General features: G+C 45.4%; 1 protein-coding gene across 9 annotated transcripts in view; it reads left to right on the forward strand.

Moving 5' to 3' along the window:
• The window catches only part of SUGCT (succinyl-CoA:glutarate-CoA transferase), a 312,430-nt gene that overhangs the window by 14,308 nt on the left and 280,538 nt on the right, over positions 1-17,584 (forward strand). For 4 of the 9 annotated variants that reach the window (XR_014557045.1, XM_083706372.1, XM_083706371.1 and 1 more), the window contains exons 1-5: positions 2,062-2,304; positions 6,625-6,679; positions 6,767-6,840; positions 12,160-12,245; positions 12,491-12,541. Coding sequence is in view for 8 of the 9 variants with exons in the window: in XM_083706372.1 (XP_083562498.1) it covers positions 2,187-2,304; positions 6,625-6,679; positions 6,767-6,840; positions 12,160-12,245; positions 12,491-12,541 (384 nt within the window). In the remaining variant the exon portion in view is untranslated. Of the gene's footprint in view, positions 1-2,046; positions 2,305-6,624; positions 6,680-6,766; positions 6,841-12,159; positions 12,246-12,490; positions 12,542-17,584 lie in introns of those variants that run through there. The other 5 variants (XM_083706367.1, XM_083706368.1, XM_083706373.1 and 2 more) reach the window with 5 other exon arrangements.

The following is a 17,584-nucleotide window of genomic DNA, read 5'->3' on the forward strand; positions in this document are numbered from 1 at the left end:
TACGTATAAGCTTAGGGCCCCACTCTTTTGGGCCACCCAAAAAAAATTAAAGGGGAAAAAATGGATGTACATTTCCAAAATAGAAGATAAAAAACAAATAAAATAAAACCCACACAACAGTTTTGTGTTGTGTAGGCTCCTATGATGTAAGTCAAGCTTCCTCAACCTCAGCCCTCCACATGTTTTGGGACTACAATTCCCATCTTCCCTGACCACTGGTTCTGCTAGCTAGTGGGAGTTGTAGTCCCAAAACATCTGGCAGGCCAAGGTTGTGGAAGCCTGATAAGTAATGGGCCTGGCCTGCTAGCCTGCTCCCTAAAATATCACCGGTTTGCTCATTTTTATATATAGGGTGCCTACATTCTGCATGTGCAAATGGCTTTAGATACCTATTGGGTCCATAAATTACAATATAGCATATATTAAACACAAAAAAGCAACAATTTGTTGTGGACAAAGGACAGCTGGACATATAAAGGGCCCCATTACCTTCAGTAGTTTAGGGCCTCAACAAACCTAAATCGGGCCCTGCACAGAGGTTATTTGCTCGGCTGGTTTTGTGGGGCATTTGACCGTGCACGGAGTCATCCACATGGCACAGAAAACAAACATGGAAATCTTTTATGTGGCCAATTCAGCTCACACTCACAGGGTATAACTTCAGCCTAAAGGGTTGTTGTTGTTCTTGTTAACTCCATTTAGCTCCCAACTGAGCATGCAAAGGATGGCAGCCTCAGATTTGTTTGTACTTGTTTGGATATTTTAAGAAGTAAATGCCATTGGACTCAGGAGAGTTGCCCTTACCCGCTAGACTGAGGTGAAAAAGAGGAGGACATAGCGCTGAGGTGAAGCTCCCCAAACCTTGATTAAGTTCTAACACTTACATTATCTTAAAATTATGGATGCCTTGCACCCAGAAGCTCTTGCATCCCAAAAACAACACAGAGTTGTCACAATCTGGAAGGGAAACAGGTGGATATTTCCCTAGCATGTAGAGCGAATAGGATACATAGAGGGCCATCAGGCATATGTTGAAAGGCACAAAGCCTCTGTCCTAGGTTAAAAAATAAAAAAAGCAAACTAGTTGACGCCAACTTTATAAATATATGTTGGCTGGCTACTGGGCATAAAGATCCAAAGAGCAAAGGAGCACCAGGGAGAGGTAGGTTTAGGATGCAGGATGTTGTGCTTCTGTGTCATTTAACAGCACAATCCTACCCCTCTCCTACTCCTAAGCAGATGAGACCGTTGAAGGGGGGGTGGCCCTTAGCAAGGATTAAATGTCTTTTCTTTCTTGCCCGCTACTAATGTTCTTGTTTCTAGGCCCATAATGTTTCAATAGAGTTGTGTGTGTGTATGTATCTGTATACAGATAGATGTGTATAAATAGATCTATAGATATATGTGGATATCTATATAGATATTATATCGTTCAACATTTATCCAAGGAAAATAAGGGATTAAATCAGTAAATCCTGTCTTCTGTAAATCCAGAACAGGGACACTTGGAGGGTCTGTAGATACATATTTTAAGGTGTGTGTGTGTATCCAGTGCTTTTTTTCTGGGGGGGGGGGGACGCAGGGGTACACATACCCCTAAACATTTTGTGAATATTTGTACTTGTGTCCATTGTATTTATTTTTCCCAGTTTGAACTATAAAACGGTGATTTTATTAAGTCAAAATGAGAGTACCCCTAAACATTTTTTTAGAAAAAAAGCAGTGTATGTCTATAAATAGATACCGATCTAGTATTAGATTTGTGTGTGCATGCTATATTGTATCTCTATTGTATCTAGACACAGATGTATAGTTTTAATTCCATCAATGTTCAACTGCTGTCTTAATGTTTGATTCCCCGCTCTCCCTCCCCGTGTCGCTAAGCTGTTCTTCTGTGTTATCTGTAAGCCGTCTTGGGGGGGGGGGGAGGCGGGGTATAAATAAACGCATAACAACGACGATGGGGGCAAGGAGCGCAGATATAAAATGGCCGGGGGGGGGGGGCTCCCTTTGCGCCTGCGTCCTCCGCCTCTCCCTCCCGAGCCTGGAGCGCGCAGGGCGGCTGCGCGGGAGGCGCACGCGGCGGGCAACTTGGGGCCAGAGTCCAGAAGTTCTGCCCAAGTGGGCGCTGCTGGTGCAGCTGGTGGCCTCGCAGCCTTGCCCTGGCCCGGCTTGCTTCCGCAGGGATGCTGGGCGCTGCTCTGGGCCGGGGGAGCCGGCGCCTGCCGCCCCTCGTGGCGCCGCTGCTGCGCCCCCCGCAGCCCGCCAGGCTCCCCTCCCGGGGAAGCTGCCTCCTCCCTCCAGGTAGCCGCTTTTACGCGTCTCAAATGCAGCGGAGCCGCGGCGGGCGGGGGGGGGGGAGGCTGCGGGGGTCGGGAGCGCGCCCGGCGCGCGCCCGCAAGAGAAAAGGGGGGGGGGCCGGGAGATTCAAAGTTTGAGGGAAGCAGCTGCCCCCCCCCCTCGCAGTCCAAGCCGAGGAAGAGTGTGCTCACCATAGCTGCCAACGTTTCCCTTTTTTAAAGGGAAATTCCCTTACAGTCATACCTTGGGTTACAGACGCTTCAGGTTACAGGCTCCGCTAACGCAGAAATAGTGCTTCAGGTTAAGAACTTTGCTTCAGGACAAGAACAGAAATTGTGCAGCGGTGGCGCAGCAGCAGCAGGAGGCCCCATTAGCTAAAGTGGTGCTTCAGGTTAAGAACAGTTTCAGGTTAAGAATGGACCTCTGGAACGAATTAAGTACTTAACCCGAGGTACCACTGTATTCCGAATAGGATTCCTCACAAGAAAAGGGAAAAGGTGACAGCTATGGTGCTCACGCAGTTCACTGAGGAGAGTAGCGCACAAAAACACAGGCGAGGCCAGGTCTACTCAGAAGTATCGCAGAATCACAGCCTGGTAAAGTTTGAAGGGACCCCGAGGGTCATCTAGTCCAACCCCCTGAATTGCGGGAATCTCGGCACGCAGCTCCCCCATCCAGTTCGAAACCCTGTTGAACTCGTTGAGGATTACACGCGGGTAAGTGGGCACAGGATTGCAGCCACAGTCACGGCTTTCTTAGAAAGCAGCCCATTCTGTGCCCTTACATGTTAGATATATTGAGTCTGGGATAGCTCAGTTGGTAGAGCACGAGACTCATAATCTCAAGGTCATGGGTTCGAGGTCCACATTGGGAAAAAGATTCCTGCAATGCAGGCGGTTGGACTAGATGACCGTGGTGGCCCCTTACAAGTCTAGAGTTCTTTGATTAAGGGACTCAAGACGGCTTGCATATAAAAAATAATAATGATTTAGAACAGAAAAAAGCAATATTTAAGAAGCAACTAAGCACTGATAGAAGTAAAACCCTATACATTTAGAAAATACAGTGGTGCCCTGCAAGACGAATGCCTCGCAAGATGAAAAACACGCAAGACGAAAGGGTTTTTCGGTTTTTGCGTCGCTTCGCAAGACAAATTTCCTTATGGGCTTGCTTCGCAAGATGAAAACGTCTTGCGAGTTTGTTCGCTTTTTTCCTAAAGCCTCTTGAAGAGGCGCAGTTGCGACGGACCGTGCTTCGCAAGATGAAAAACATTGCAAGACGAAAAGACTCGCGGAACGAATTATTTTCGTCTTGCGAGGCACCACTGTATATTAAAACCATATAAAAAAATTACAGTAAAAGCAGCAATGCACCAGCCCTTTTGTTAAAAGCTGTCAATTTCCAAAAGCCTGTAGGAACAAAACAAAAAAAGACTTCACCCATTATTGTTTTCTCATAGGTAAATTACTGCTGAGCTTAGTAAGATCCCAGTCTTACTAAGAAGTCCCACTGACTTCACATGGGTTTACTTCCAGCCAGACATTTCTGGGCTATCTCTACAAATTGCATTGAATAATGTTTGTGGCAAAGCCACAAACTTAGCAGAGAATTATGATGCAGATCTCTTATAATGCAGACGTTCAGAACACTTTGCCCACCCCTCAGACAGAGAATTCATTAAAGGTTTAAGGCAGGGATGGTTAATCTGCCCCCCTCCCAATGTTGCCCAATGTTGTTTGACTTTAGCTCTCAGCAGCCCCATCTAAGATGGCCCAGCGTCAAGGATGATGGCGCTTGTAGTCCTGTAACATCTAAATGGCCACAGGCTCACTGTCCCTAGTTTAAGGGTAGATTCCAAGTATGTTATTCATTGGCTTGATCCTTGTGGACTCTTGACCCACCGATATACAGTGGTACCTTGGATTAAGAACAACTTAGTTTATGAACAACTTGGATTAAGCACGCCTCAAACCTGGAAGCAGGTGTTTTGGTTTGTGAACTTTGCCTTGGAATTAGAACATGTTTCGCTTCCTGTTGAGTGTGTTCCATTTGTAAATGGAGACCCCCGCTGCTTTGGGAAAGCACACCTTGGTTTAAGAACGCTTTGGTTTAAGTACAGACTTCCAGAACGGATTAAGTTCGTAAACCAAGGTACAATTGTAGTTAGTCCTTCCAACTGCAGGGGCCAGAGACTGAACTTTATGCAAGTAAAACACATCCTTTGTCATTGGCCTTATAGACCCTCCACATTTCTGTCTGCATCTACCACAGAAGCAGTGCCGGAAAGGGTCTCAACGGGAAAGTAGTGACTGCAGACCCATAGTCAGTAGGATCTGCTGCTTCTCTATTTCTTTAATGCGCACCTGATTCTTTTACAGTGGTAAAGGTAAAGGTAAAGGGACTCCTGACAATTAGGTCCAGTTGTGACCGACTCGGGTTGCGGCGCTCATCTCGCTTTATTGGCCAAGGAAGCCAGCGTACAGCTTCTGGGTCATGTGGCCAGCATGACTAAGCCGCTTCTGGTGAACCAGAGCAGCACACGGAAACGCCGTTTACCTTCCCACCGGAGCGGTACCTATTTATCTACTTGCACTTTGACGTGCTTTCAAACTGCTAGGTTGGCAGGAGCAGGGACCGAGCAACGGGAGCTCACCCTGTCGCGGGGATTCGAACCGCCGACCTTCTGATTGGCAAGTCCTAGGCTCTATGGTTTAACCCACAGCGCCACCCGTGTCCCTTTACAGTGGTACCTCTGGTTAAGAACTTAATTCGTTCCGGAGGTCTGTTCTTAACCTGAAACTGTTCTTACTTTTCCCACCCTGACCTGGCCACAGTGATCCATGCGACGGTCATCTCCAGGCTTGACTACTGTAATTCGCTCTATGCGGGGCTGCCCTTGAAGCTGTCCCAGAAACTCCAGCGGGTACAGAATGCTGCAGCGAGGCTCCTCACGGGGTCTCTGCCATGGGAGCATATTCACCCAGTGCTTTTCAAGCTGCACTGGCTCCCGGTGGAGTACAGGGTCAGATTTAAGGTGCTGCTTTTGACCTTTAAAGCCCTTCACGGCCTAGGACCCTCGTACCTACGGGACCGCCTCTCCCGGTATGCCCCACGGAGAGCCTCAAGGTCCATAAATAGCAACACCCTAGTGGTCCCGAGCCCTAAGGAAGTTAGATTGGCTTCAACCAGAGCCAGGGCCTTTTCAACTCTGGCTCCGGGCTGGTGGAACGCTCTGCCTAATGAGACCAGGGCCCTGCAGGATCTGATTTCTTTCCGCAGGGCCTGTAAGACAGAGTTGTTCCGCCTGGCCTTTGGCTTGGAGCCAATTTGATTCCCTCCCTCCCTCTCTCTCTCTTTTTTCTTCTTCTTTCTTTTCCTTCTCCTCCTGCGATGAGGCTACATTTTAATATTTTAATGTTCCATTATTTTAATGTTGTATTTTATTTTTGTTTTTAAGTTGTAATCATTCATCTTGTTTTTATTATTGCTTGTAAGCCGCTCTGAGCCCGGCCTTGGCTGGGGAGGGCGGGGTATAAATAAATAAAATATTATTATTATTATTATTATTAACCTGAAGCGCCACTTTAGCTAATGGGGCCTCCCGCTTCTGCTGCCCCATCGCTGCACAATTTCTGTTCTTATCCTGAAGCAAAGTTCTTAACCCGAGGTACTATTTCTGGGTTAGGGGAGTCTGTAACCTGAAGCGTCTGTAACCCGAGGTACCACTGTATTCCCATTTTTTTTCACTCCCATTTCCTTTTCATCTGTTGGTCTTATTTACTAATCCATGATCTTGAATTAAGTTAAATCTGTCCCCACCCCCCATGTTCCTCCTTTGTCCATTAGTTCCCCTTTGTATTATTGATTATTTCAGCTTCAGAGGGTTTCAGCTTCAGTTAAAAAGAAGCCAAAAGCCAAAAGGATGATTTGCAGTTTCTAAAACATCTAACGTCTAATGTAAAAGGTAAATGACCCCTGAACGGTTAAATCCACTCAAAGGCTCATCTTGCTTCATCTAGTCCACTTCATCAGATGCGTGTTATCCTCAGTTGGCAGGTTGGGGTTGTGTTTAAAAGGGAAAATAAATGCAGAGAGCAGCCAGTGGTAATTCTTAAATCTTAAACATATCTGTCCTTATACCAGGGATGGGAAATTTTGTACAGTCAGCTGCATTCCAGCCATGCAAAGGTCAGAGGTGTCAGCACACATGTTCTGTGCACAGGAATGGCAAAACCATGTTGAGGAAGGTGCAGTTTTCCATAATGGAACAGCAGCTTTATAAATAACCGATGGTTCTAATGATTCTTTTCTCTGTTTATAAAGCAGGTGCAGATAGTGTGAAGCCACTGGATGGCGTGAGAATTCTTGATCTAACAAGGTTTGTGTTTCTTCTGTCTGTAGCTCAGAACAATTCTTAAAGCTTCGCAGCGTAGTGACTAACAATTATCACAATTTAACATTGCAGAGTACTTGCGGGACCTTTTGCCACCATGAATCTGGGAGACCTTGGAGCTGAAGTTATTAAAGTGGAAAAGCCAGGTATAGTTACTTAATCTCCTGCTTTCCTGTGCCAAATCTTTTTTGGCATTGCTGTAGGAGTCTCAGACAAACAGCGATATTACACACGTAATGGCCACAGTCCCAACACGGAGAGCTAAGTGTGTTTAAGACCTTTAATTTCAATGGATTTAGGTATTGCTTAACTATTTAGATGGTAGCCAATATCTTTTACTTCAAGATGGTGCATTAGCCAACATTCTAAAATCAGCTAAATTAAGGGGAAAGGCAGGGAAGTGCTGTAACTCACTGGAAGAGCATCTACTTTGCATGTAGAAGATCCCAGGATCAAGTCCCCTGCATCTCCAAGTAGGACTGGAACAGATTCCTGCAAGAAATTCTGAAGAGTAACAGTCTACAGTCAATGTAGACAATACTGAGCTAGATGGACCATTGACTTGACATAAGGCAATTTCTGTGTTCCCAGTTATGAAGCAAATATGTTTAGTTTCATAACTTGACACTACACAGTAGAGTAGATAGATGGTAGACTTGTCACAAATAATGTATTATTATTATTATTATTATTATTATTATTATTTTATTTTGAAACCCTGCTTCTTCTAAGACTGGCAGGTTGCAGTAGCAGGTTACCATAGCATCTCATTACTTTACTACAAAGAGGTTTAAAGTGGTAATCTTGTCTGAAGTGAAGCAAGAGTACCAGGGTGGTATTGTGGTTGAAGTGTTGGACTCACCCTGGGGAGACCCTGCTTCCGTTTTCTGCTGAACTATGTGACTTGGGAACAACTACCAACCCTCAGCCTAATCCACCTCGCAGGGTTACTGCGAATAGAAGAAAGGTGGTGGGTTGTTATGAAGGTGAAAATCCCAAACCTATGAGGATGGTGGGAATTAAACAATGTAATAAAATATAGGTTTACAAATGCTTTCCAAAGAACACATGACGGCTCAACCGTGGTTGTGGGCTGGCCCCACACCTTTCTCTCTTTGTACTTAGCACAAAGGTCTGAAGGGGGATGCTGACTGCATTCAACTGAAAGCAGCTAGAATCCTCCCCACCCTCAGGAACCTGTGCGCACAAAAAGTTCCTGCCTGAAGCGAGGTTTCTATCTAGGTTCAACTAACGGAATCCTCCCTCCAGGTTTGAATCTTGCTCCAAATCTCACGCCATAGACACTAAGGTCAAGGGAAGAGGGGATGGCAGCCCCCATCCCTTGAATGCCTGAAGAGGGCTCCCCCGCTGCTGAAGAACTGAAGTGTAACTCAGCAAGTTGCATGCGTGTTTCTAGTACAAAAAAAATATTAAACTGATTTTGAGCATACTTCAGATTGAGTGTTTTCAGGTTGCGTCCTGCGGCGACCCGGAAGTAACGGAACGGGTTACTTCCGGGTTTCGACGCTTGCGCAAGGCAGATGCTCAAAATGACGTCATGCGCATGCACAGAAGTGGCGTATCGCGACCCGCGCACACGCGGATTGTGTTCTGCTCAGGTTGCGAACGGGGCTCCGGAATGGATCTCGTTTGCAACCAGAGGTACCATTGTAATTTTATATTTTTGTCTTTGAGACACAACCTACACTGCATGCCAAAGACAAAGTGTTGTGAGGCACAATTTAGAATCTACAGTATTTTTGGCTCTATAAGACTCACTTTTTCCCTCCTAAAAAGTAAGGGGAAATGTGTGTGTGTCTTATGAAGCGAATGCAGGCTGCGCAGCTATCCCAGAAGCCAGAACAGCAAGAGGGATTGCTGCTTTCACTGCGCAGCAATCCCTCCTGCTGTTCTGGCTTCTGAGATTCAGAATATTTTTTTTCTTGTTTTCCTCCTCCAAAAACTAGGTGCGTCTTGTGGTCTGGTGCGTCTTAAAGGTAAAGGTAAAGGTACCCCTGCCCGTACAGGCCAGTCTTGACAGACTCTGGGGTTGTGCGCCCATCTCACTCAAGAGGCCGGGGGCCAGCGCTGTCCGGAGACACTTCCGGGTCACGTGGCCAGTGTGACATCGCTGCTCTGGCGAGCCAGAGCCGCACACGGAAACGCCGTTTACCTTCCCGCTGGTAAGCGGTCCCTATTTATCTACTTGTACCCGGAGGTGCTTTCGAACTGCTAGGTTGGCAGGCGCTGGGACCGAGCAGCGGAAGCGCACCCCGCCGCAGGGATTCGAACCGCCGACCTTTCGATCGGCAAGTCCTAGGTGCTGAGGCTTTAACCCACAGCGCCACCTGCGTCTTATAGAGCGAAAAATACGGTAATTGCTATTAGCATTACTGCATTGATCTAACTGAAGTAACTGCAGGGCCCAAACTAGTTACAAATGTTCGGTTAAGAGATATGTAGCTAAACTGATGATGTCGCTGATAAAGGATGTTGCTTTTGTTATTAGGCCTTACAAGCTAATCATTCTAAATTTGTGCTTTATTGCACCAGAAAGACATCTTTTGTATGTGCTTTATTTCCTAGTCCTGCTTCCCAGGCAAGAGAGCATTGCAGGAACACTCTTGTGACCTCTGAAAAGAAAACACACCACCTGGTTTTACATCTGTCTTTAGTGAAGCCTCCTGCTTCGGCATGTTAATTGCACATGTGTTGCTTATCGGAGCTCCAGATGTCTAACTGGTCACTGTAAGAACTTACCTCATATCATGTGTATCCATTTGTAGCTCCACTTATTGCAGGAGAATTCTTGTGCAAAATATCTATTTGTTATATAGTTAGCAGTTCCAGTCTCCTAGTCACAGAGCTAAGGATCTGCATGCTTGCATAGGGTATTCGATGTGAGGTGGGAAAAACATGGTATGGGCCTCTGAGTCTCTGCCATTTCAGAAGAAAAATACAGATGCATAAATAGTTCCCCACACCAGAGCCCAACTGGCGTTGGAAAGCTACAACATCAGAGAACCTCCTGTTGAGTTTCATCCTTGATATGTAACCAGCAACCTGCCTTCTGAAGTAGTACAGACAAAGGAGACCTGTATCATATAGATCAGTTCTGATTTTCTATCTTCTGCATCAGACTGGGTCTGTTCTTGGTCCAGGAGATAAATGTGTTGTGTTTACCACCATAATGAACTGCAGAGCTTTCATCACAGCATTAAATATTGGCCATGAACCAGGAGAAAACTTATTCTGCAGTTCCTGCACCCCCCAAAGGCTTTTCTTGTAGGGTTGAGAACTGACCCAAAAAACAGAAACAAAACCCAACCAGGCCTGTTGTTGTTGTTTAGTCGTTTAGTTGTGTCCGACTCTTCGTGACCCCATGGACCACACCACACTAGGAACTCCTGTCTTCCACTGCCTCCCGCAGTTTGGTCAGTCTCATGTTAGTAGCTTTAAGAACACTGTCCAACCATCTCCTCCTCTGTCGTCCGCTTCTCCTTGTGCCCTCAATCTTTCCCAACATCAGGTTCTTTTCCAGGGAGTCTTCTCTTCTCATGAGGTTGCCCAAGTATTGGAGCCTCAGCTTCAGGATCTGTTCTTCCAGTGAGCACTCAGGGCTGATTTCCTTCAGAACGGATGGGTTTGATCTTCTTGCCGTCCATGGGACTCTCAAGAATCTCCTCCAGCACCATAATTCAAAAGCATCAATTCTTTGGCAATCAGCCTTCTTTATGGTCCAGCTCTCACTTCCATACATCACTACTGGGAGAACCATAGCTTTAACTGTACAGACTTTTGTCGACAAGGCCTACTTCAGTTGCAGAAATTAGCAGACGAAGCTTTCTGGCATAGCAAAGGGTTGAGGAAGCTTTTCATATTTAAGGGCCAACAGTTCTTGGATACTATGGAATCCAGAGCAACCTTGGCCACAGTTTGACACAATGCTAAGCAGTAGACTATGGTTAAGCAAATCAGGCTGTGGATCAGTGCTCCTGCTTTGCTGTTCCCTTCCTCCAGTGAGAAGGCCGATCACGGAATAGCTGGCTTAGTATTACGTTTGAACCAGCACTTGTGTTTCATTTCAAGCAAACCACAGTCTGAAGCCAAGGTTTGTGCCTAATGTCTCATGGTTTGTTTAGGAAAAAACAAATGCCGTGCACCCACCTCTTGTCATCCTCCCTCCAGACAAGAGCTCAAGGATATTTTTGCCTGTTGAGGCAAAAGCATTCAAGGAAGGTGGGAAGCAGGACTGGCGAGAGATGGGGCTTAAGTCAGATAGAGAGCTCTGGAGGACTGTTGATGGTCCCAGGGCCTGAGGGCCAGATTTGACCCACTAAGCCAAGGATTGCGGTTTGTTTTGCTGCTGCTCAGTAGTGGGGAGAAGGAAAGGGGCAATGATTTGCACATTCATTGCAAACCGTTAACAGTGGCTTACCATGGTGTGTGAATATAGTCACTCTTGGAATTCCTTGTTCTCAGTTCTTTCTACATTCTGCCATTTGATGAATGGCAAAATTTGTTGAATTTACTTTGCTAAGGGGGTAATTAATTCTAAGATAACACATACTGAGTCCCCCCCCCCCAGGTCTTCCTAAGTTTTCAAATTTCCCAGGTAAAGGTTTCCAAATCAGGTCATAACATATACGTGCATTGCAATCCTTCACATGACTGCTCAAACCCCATTGAGGTCTATGGGACTTACTCCTGAGAAAGCAGCAGTCAGGCCACTGTCCCCCCCTCCCACTTAGCATGAGATGCAAGTGATACATGTACCAGCACTACAGCTGGCAGCCTATTCTTCAGCATATTTATTCAGAAATAAAGCACTCTTCAGTGGGACTTACTCACTAGTAAGTGGCCAGAGAGAAGTAGTCCTGCTGGAAGTTATAATGCCTATACCTTTAAAATTTCTGAGGTGGTGGAAGAGGAAGTGTATCCTTTCTGCCTCTTGCTCTGTTGCCACTTTGCCCACAGGAAAGGAAGGTGAGCGAAGGGATCCAGTGCGCAAGAGGTTCAGTAGACAGAACCTTTTGAGCTTTTTAAAACCACAGATGTAATCTAGCAGCCTAAGCTGCCAGGGTCAGAGTTTCTTCTCTTTTTCCTTCTGCTCGTCTTCATTCCCCAGAGTTATCCGTATTCAAGTGCAGAAGGAATAATGCACTTGTTTTGCTGAAATAAAATTAGGTCCTCATTGGGTTTTACCATTTTTCAGTAGTAGAGTAAAGGGCAACCATGGTTGTCAGATGATGAAGACATTTGAAGGTGAACTTGAAATAGGAATCTGAAGAAGTGTGCATGCACACGAAAGCTCATACCAAGAACTGACTTAGTTGGTCTTTAAGGTGCTACTGGAAGGATTTTTTTTTGTTTTGAAATAGGAACACGGGGAATGTTAGTTGGCATTTGTACTGTGGTGCAGGAAACCTCTGGAAGCGCACTCACGTGACCATTATCATTTGCAGGAACAGGAGATGATACAAGATCCTGGGGACCCCCCTTCCTTGGGAGGGAAAGTGTTTACTTTCTCAGTGTAAACAGAAATAAAAAGGTAAGAAGGTTATCCAGCTGCTGCTGTTGAATATTTTAAAAATGGAGAAACATTTTTCTTCCATCTGTGTATTCCCTGTCATATATCCATATATCACTGTCAGTTTTAGGAATTAATTGTTGGATGCAACTGTTTAGTACTTTAAACAAGCACCAGAGTTGACTTTATTTGTTTTAGAAAAAAACAATTCAATGGGAACTTGTTATAATCTTATTAAGAATATTGCATTCTTTCTCCATTACTAGAGCATAGCTGTTAATATGAAGAATCCCAAGGGAGCGAAGATAATTAAAGAGGTATGTTTTAAATAAAAAAAAAAACCCCTGATTCATTTATGCAGCCTGTAGATTAAGAACACTTCCCAGGGAAATCGCTTTTATAACATATGAATACAAATTCTGGGTGAGATCCAGTGTAACATTAGGGCAAGATGTGGGAAAGTTAATGTTGCACACACAGTTTCCATTATGCAGGTGGTAGTGCAAGCAGAAGTATAAAATGATAGCACTGTGCAATATTCTGCCTCCCATTGGATTTGGTTCCTGCCCTGCATTAAGAATGAGGCAGCCACTAGCAGAATGTCTTTTGCTTTAGGAGACTGTCCCAACTGGATTTCACCCATTGTTCTCCTCTGTTTTTGTATTTCACCCTTTGTTATTGAATATATCACATCTGTGAAGGAAACAGACTGTTGGGTATCTTTGTGTGCACCCTAATCTCAGAGGGGCAAGGGACTCCAGGGGTTCCCACGCTTTACCAGGGCTCAGTTTCCTTAGAATGAACTTGAAATTAGACTGTGGTGTCCTTAGGATATAGAGTTTTATTTACACAGTCTGAGCACAGGATGGAAGGGCTCACAGCATTAACAACCCCAACAGCTCTTGCTGCCCTGTTAGGTTTCCAGGGGGCTCTCGGGAAAGAGGGAAAACGCTTGGAACAAGTATAGATATTTTGCTCTCTCCATTAAAAAAGGATATTATAGAGTTGGAAGAGGGCAACCAGCATTTTTGGAGGGCTGGAACACCTTCTTATTAGAGAATGCCTTGTTGTTTGGGGCTATTTAGTTTAGGAAAAAAGGTAGTTAACAGCATGATCCTTTGCAAGTATACTTGGGAGTAAGTCTTGTTTAGTCAAGTGGAATTTGCTCCCAGGCAAATGGGTACAAGATTGCAGCTTGACTAAACTTGACTAAATGAGACTTACTCCCAAGTATACTTGCAAAGGATCATGCTGTACATGATAGGTGTTAGAAAATTATTAATAGCATTGAGAAAGTGAATAGAGTGTGTTTTTCTCTTGCTATAGTAGAATTGGGAATCATCCAGTGAAGTTAATTAGCAGTTGAATCAAGACAGACAAAAGAAAATTAATTTGTGGAATACACTGATGTATTTTGTCTAAGATGGCTACAAAGAGAGATTAGAGACATTCATGGTGGGGAATTGGCTTATCAGTTGCTGTTAGTCATGTTGTTTGTATGAAGTGTCCAAGCTCCAAGGCACTATAATCACCAAATACCTGACCAGCCTCCACCTGCTGCCCTCTTACCACCTGGAACAGGTTGTGGAGCATGAACTGGCCGGTTGATGGGAAGTCTGTGTCCCAGGAGATAGCTATGAACAAGGGCAAACATTCCTGGGCTTTGCGGTGCAGGAGAAAAGAGATTGCGCTAGTTCTATCCTGTACCTTGACTCCTGTCAAGGAAAAACAGTGGAGAATGAATGAATGAATGAATGAATGAATGAATGAAACTGATAATTAAGATCAGGAGGACTTCCTCAGTCATTGTTGAAAGAGGCCTATGTGTCCGTTTCTGATTCAGTTTCTCAAAGGCATCACAGTCTTTTCTGCTTTTCATAGCTACCGTATTTTTCGCCCCATAAGACGCACTTTTTCCCCTCCAAAAAAGAAGGGGAAATCTGGGTGCGTCCTATGGGGCGAATGCAGGCTTTCGCTGAAGCTTGGAGAGCGAGAGGGGTGGGTGCGCACCGACCCCTCTCGCTCTCCAGGCTTCAGGAAGACATCCGCAGCCTGGGCAGCCCTGCAGGAGGTCAGGCAGGGATGTCTAGGCTGCGGATAGCAGCCTGCTTCCTGGAGCGTCGGGCGCCCTGAAAGCAGAGCGCCCGGCGCTTCGGGAGCGCATCTGCAGCCCGGGCAGCCCTGCAGGAGGTCCGACAGGGATGTCTAGGCTGCGGATAGCAGCCTGCTTCCCGGAGCGTCGGGCGCCCTGAAAGCAGAGCGCCCGGCGCTTCGGGAGCAGAGCGCCCCGCCCGCCGGACAGACATCCGCAGCGTGGGGAGTCCTGCAGGGGTTCCCCGCAGGGCTCCCCACGCTGCAGATAGCAGCCTGCCTCCCGGCGGGTGGGGCGCCCTGAAGCAGAGCGCCCCGCGCGCCGGACAGACATCCGCAGTGTGGGGAGTCCTGCAGGGGTTCCCCGCAGGGCTCCCCACGCTGCAGATAGCAGCCTGCCTCCCGGCGGGTGGGGGCCCTGAAGCAGAGCGCCCCGCGCGCCGGACAGACATCTGCAGCGTGGGGAGTCCTGCAGGGGTTCCCCGCAGGGCTCCCCACGCTGCGGATAGCAGCCTGCCGCCTGAGGCAGACATCGGCCAGCCCCACAAGCTCAGGGAGGTGCAGCGCCCTTCCTCGACCTGGTTTGGTTTCCCCGACCTGCTTTGGGGGGGGGAAAATAAAGGAAATTTTTTTCCCTTTATTTCCCCCCAAAAAACTAGGTGCGTCCTATGGGACGGAGCGTCCTATGGAACGAAAAATACGGTACATGTGAAAGTCAGTCTACACATGTAGCAGAATGACATAATTTTTTGCATCAGTTTAGTTGCTTGATGTCAGAGCACTGCAGCGTTGTTGTGTTTGCTGAAAAGGAATGATTGATTGCTTCAGAGAGCTTGTTCACTGGTGAGAAGGCTGAATACTAGGAAGAAAGGAAGCAGAACTGATAGTTTCATTTTCTTTTGCTCTGGCAGAGATTACAAAATGCCTTTGGCATGCAAGAAAATAGATCAGAAGCCACAGAAATAATCTGGTTTCTTTTTTCACTTTTTGTCAATTTCCTATTTATCTGTAGACTCTTCAGTCTTTGAATTATGGGGAACTTTCCCCATTTTGATTGAAATGATTAAGGAGGCTCCAGAACCTTGTCACAAAATAGTATTTCTCTGTTGTTGATTCATCTTGGCTGCTGGTCTGACACAGAGATATGGGAAGAGCCCAAGAAGCCCCCAATGGACAAATCACTTTTCTACCGGTATCAAAATATATCCAAGTTGTCCTTCACAACAGATTCAGATGAAATAATCCAAATGGGAGCAGTCAAATATATTCACCATCAACTCATTAAATAGTAGATGTTCTGGGAAACGATAATAATATAGATATTTAAAAATAATAATTCCGCAGCTTCTAAGATTGCAGCCAAATACTCATTTGACCCTGACCATTCTTGCTTTGACCTATGATTCTATTTTTCTTTCTGACTGTCTTAGCTTTGCAGTAATTTGATTAGTTTAGTCTAGCTTGCAAAATGTAAGAATGACATAAAAAAAAATCAGAATGTGGAGTAATTGTAAACGATAGGCATTCTACGCTTGCATGCGATGCTGTTCATTCAAGCATGATTCACATCCATAAGATATTCTCTGGCTACACAAAGCTCATAAGGATGTGTTCTTTTTCTTTCAGCAACAAAGCTTTGCCTAAGTGGTGTACAGTGTTGTTGTTTTAAGTTCCCATCTGTTCTTCTGATGGAAGAACATATTTGTTGGCCTGGTTTCTTTTTTAGCCTTAAGTGTAGCTAAACAATCACAAAAGCTACAGCAATAATGGTTGTGATTGCTGATATGATGACACCAGTTTACAGAAACCAGTTCCAGTGTATTCATACTAATCAGCCAGATATATGATATTTTTCAGAAAATGATTTCTTGGCCAATTTAAAATAATCTAAAACAGGTCGCTTCTAAACAAAATCTGACCTTAATATTTGTACGTTTACTTATGTGGAGGGGAGAGTGCATTTGGGCTATGGGAAACAGGAGGGTGTTCCTGCAATAGTAGGGTGCTAGAGTGCTTTTGTGGGATTGATTGTGTTAGCCCTGAGAGATGGAGTCCCATTCTTACAACGGACAACACACATGGCTGTTGCATCTATCTCAGATGCCAAAGGAGGCACAGTCAGGGCAAAACCAGGCTTCAAAACTTATTTGGTGCTGATCCTAAATAATATTGTCAAGTGCACCCCAGTTTCTGAGCGGTAAGAGATCTCAATGTCTCAGTGTCCCAGGGCCTTGAGTTTCATTTCCTTGCAATGAAGGTCACCGGAGACTGCTGGCTTTTTCAGCACTATAATATTTATTTATACAATCATATGTACAGGCTGAGCATAAGAAGGAAAGGTCATGGCATCAGCACTTCTATGGATCGGTTTTCCCCTTAGCCTTGGGGGCCATGGGCTTGCTTTCCAAAACCTGAGCACTGGATCCGGAACAGAGAGCGAGTCCGGCCTCTCGGTCTGTTTTGTCCTTTGCCGTCTTTCAGACACAAATGCCTTGCTGACACCTCTTTCAGCCAGTGAGGCTTGCCCTTTTCTGCTTACATGCAGGAGGCTATCTTGCTATTCCTTTCTCTGGCAACTCACTGTCCTAGTTTACATTACAAGTTAGATAATTAACAGACCTGGTTAGGCTGTTTATGTAACAGGATGAAATTAGCTTCTTTGCTATCAGTCTCTTCTTCCACACAATCCAATCTTGCAGCTGTATAATCCACAGGAGGAGATCCCCAAAACCCATTTGGTCTAACCCAAATTCATTACAACCTAGATGTATAGCTTCATTGCATATATTTAGTGGGGGGAGGAAGAAAAGTAGAGACACAGGTGTTAATATGTGTTAATAACTGAACTTTGCACAGCCCAAATAGTACAAAATCGGAGGAAGGCATGTACTGCATAGCTAATGTTTATGTTTCATACTTAAAGTACTCAAGTATAGAAACATCCTTTCCAATAAATGAATACTCACAAACTCTTTGTTGACATGTATGCTCTGGGTAGAGTAGATATAAATGCTATTTTATAAGGACATATTTGAATGGGGCTGATGATTTTTGGGCTGGGGCATTGCTTTGAGTATGCCTTGAGTATGGTTTGAGTACGCCTTGAGTATGGTTTGAACTATGGAAAGGCAGTTTACAAATAAAATGACCAAGAACCTTTGCACCTGTTGTATAACCCCAGAGCTGCATATGGAAACAGAAGGTGTTTGTAACCTCCTGCTCAAGGCTGTTATCTGTCCCTTCCACCCTGTCCCTCTCGTCTGCACCCC

This window comes from Podarcis gaigeae (assembly GCF_964106915.1).
Source record: "Podarcis gaigeae genome assembly, chromosome: 12".
In the NCBI taxonomy this organism is placed as follows: domain Eukaryota; kingdom Metazoa; phylum Chordata; class Lepidosauria; order Squamata; family Lacertidae; genus Podarcis; species Podarcis gaigeae.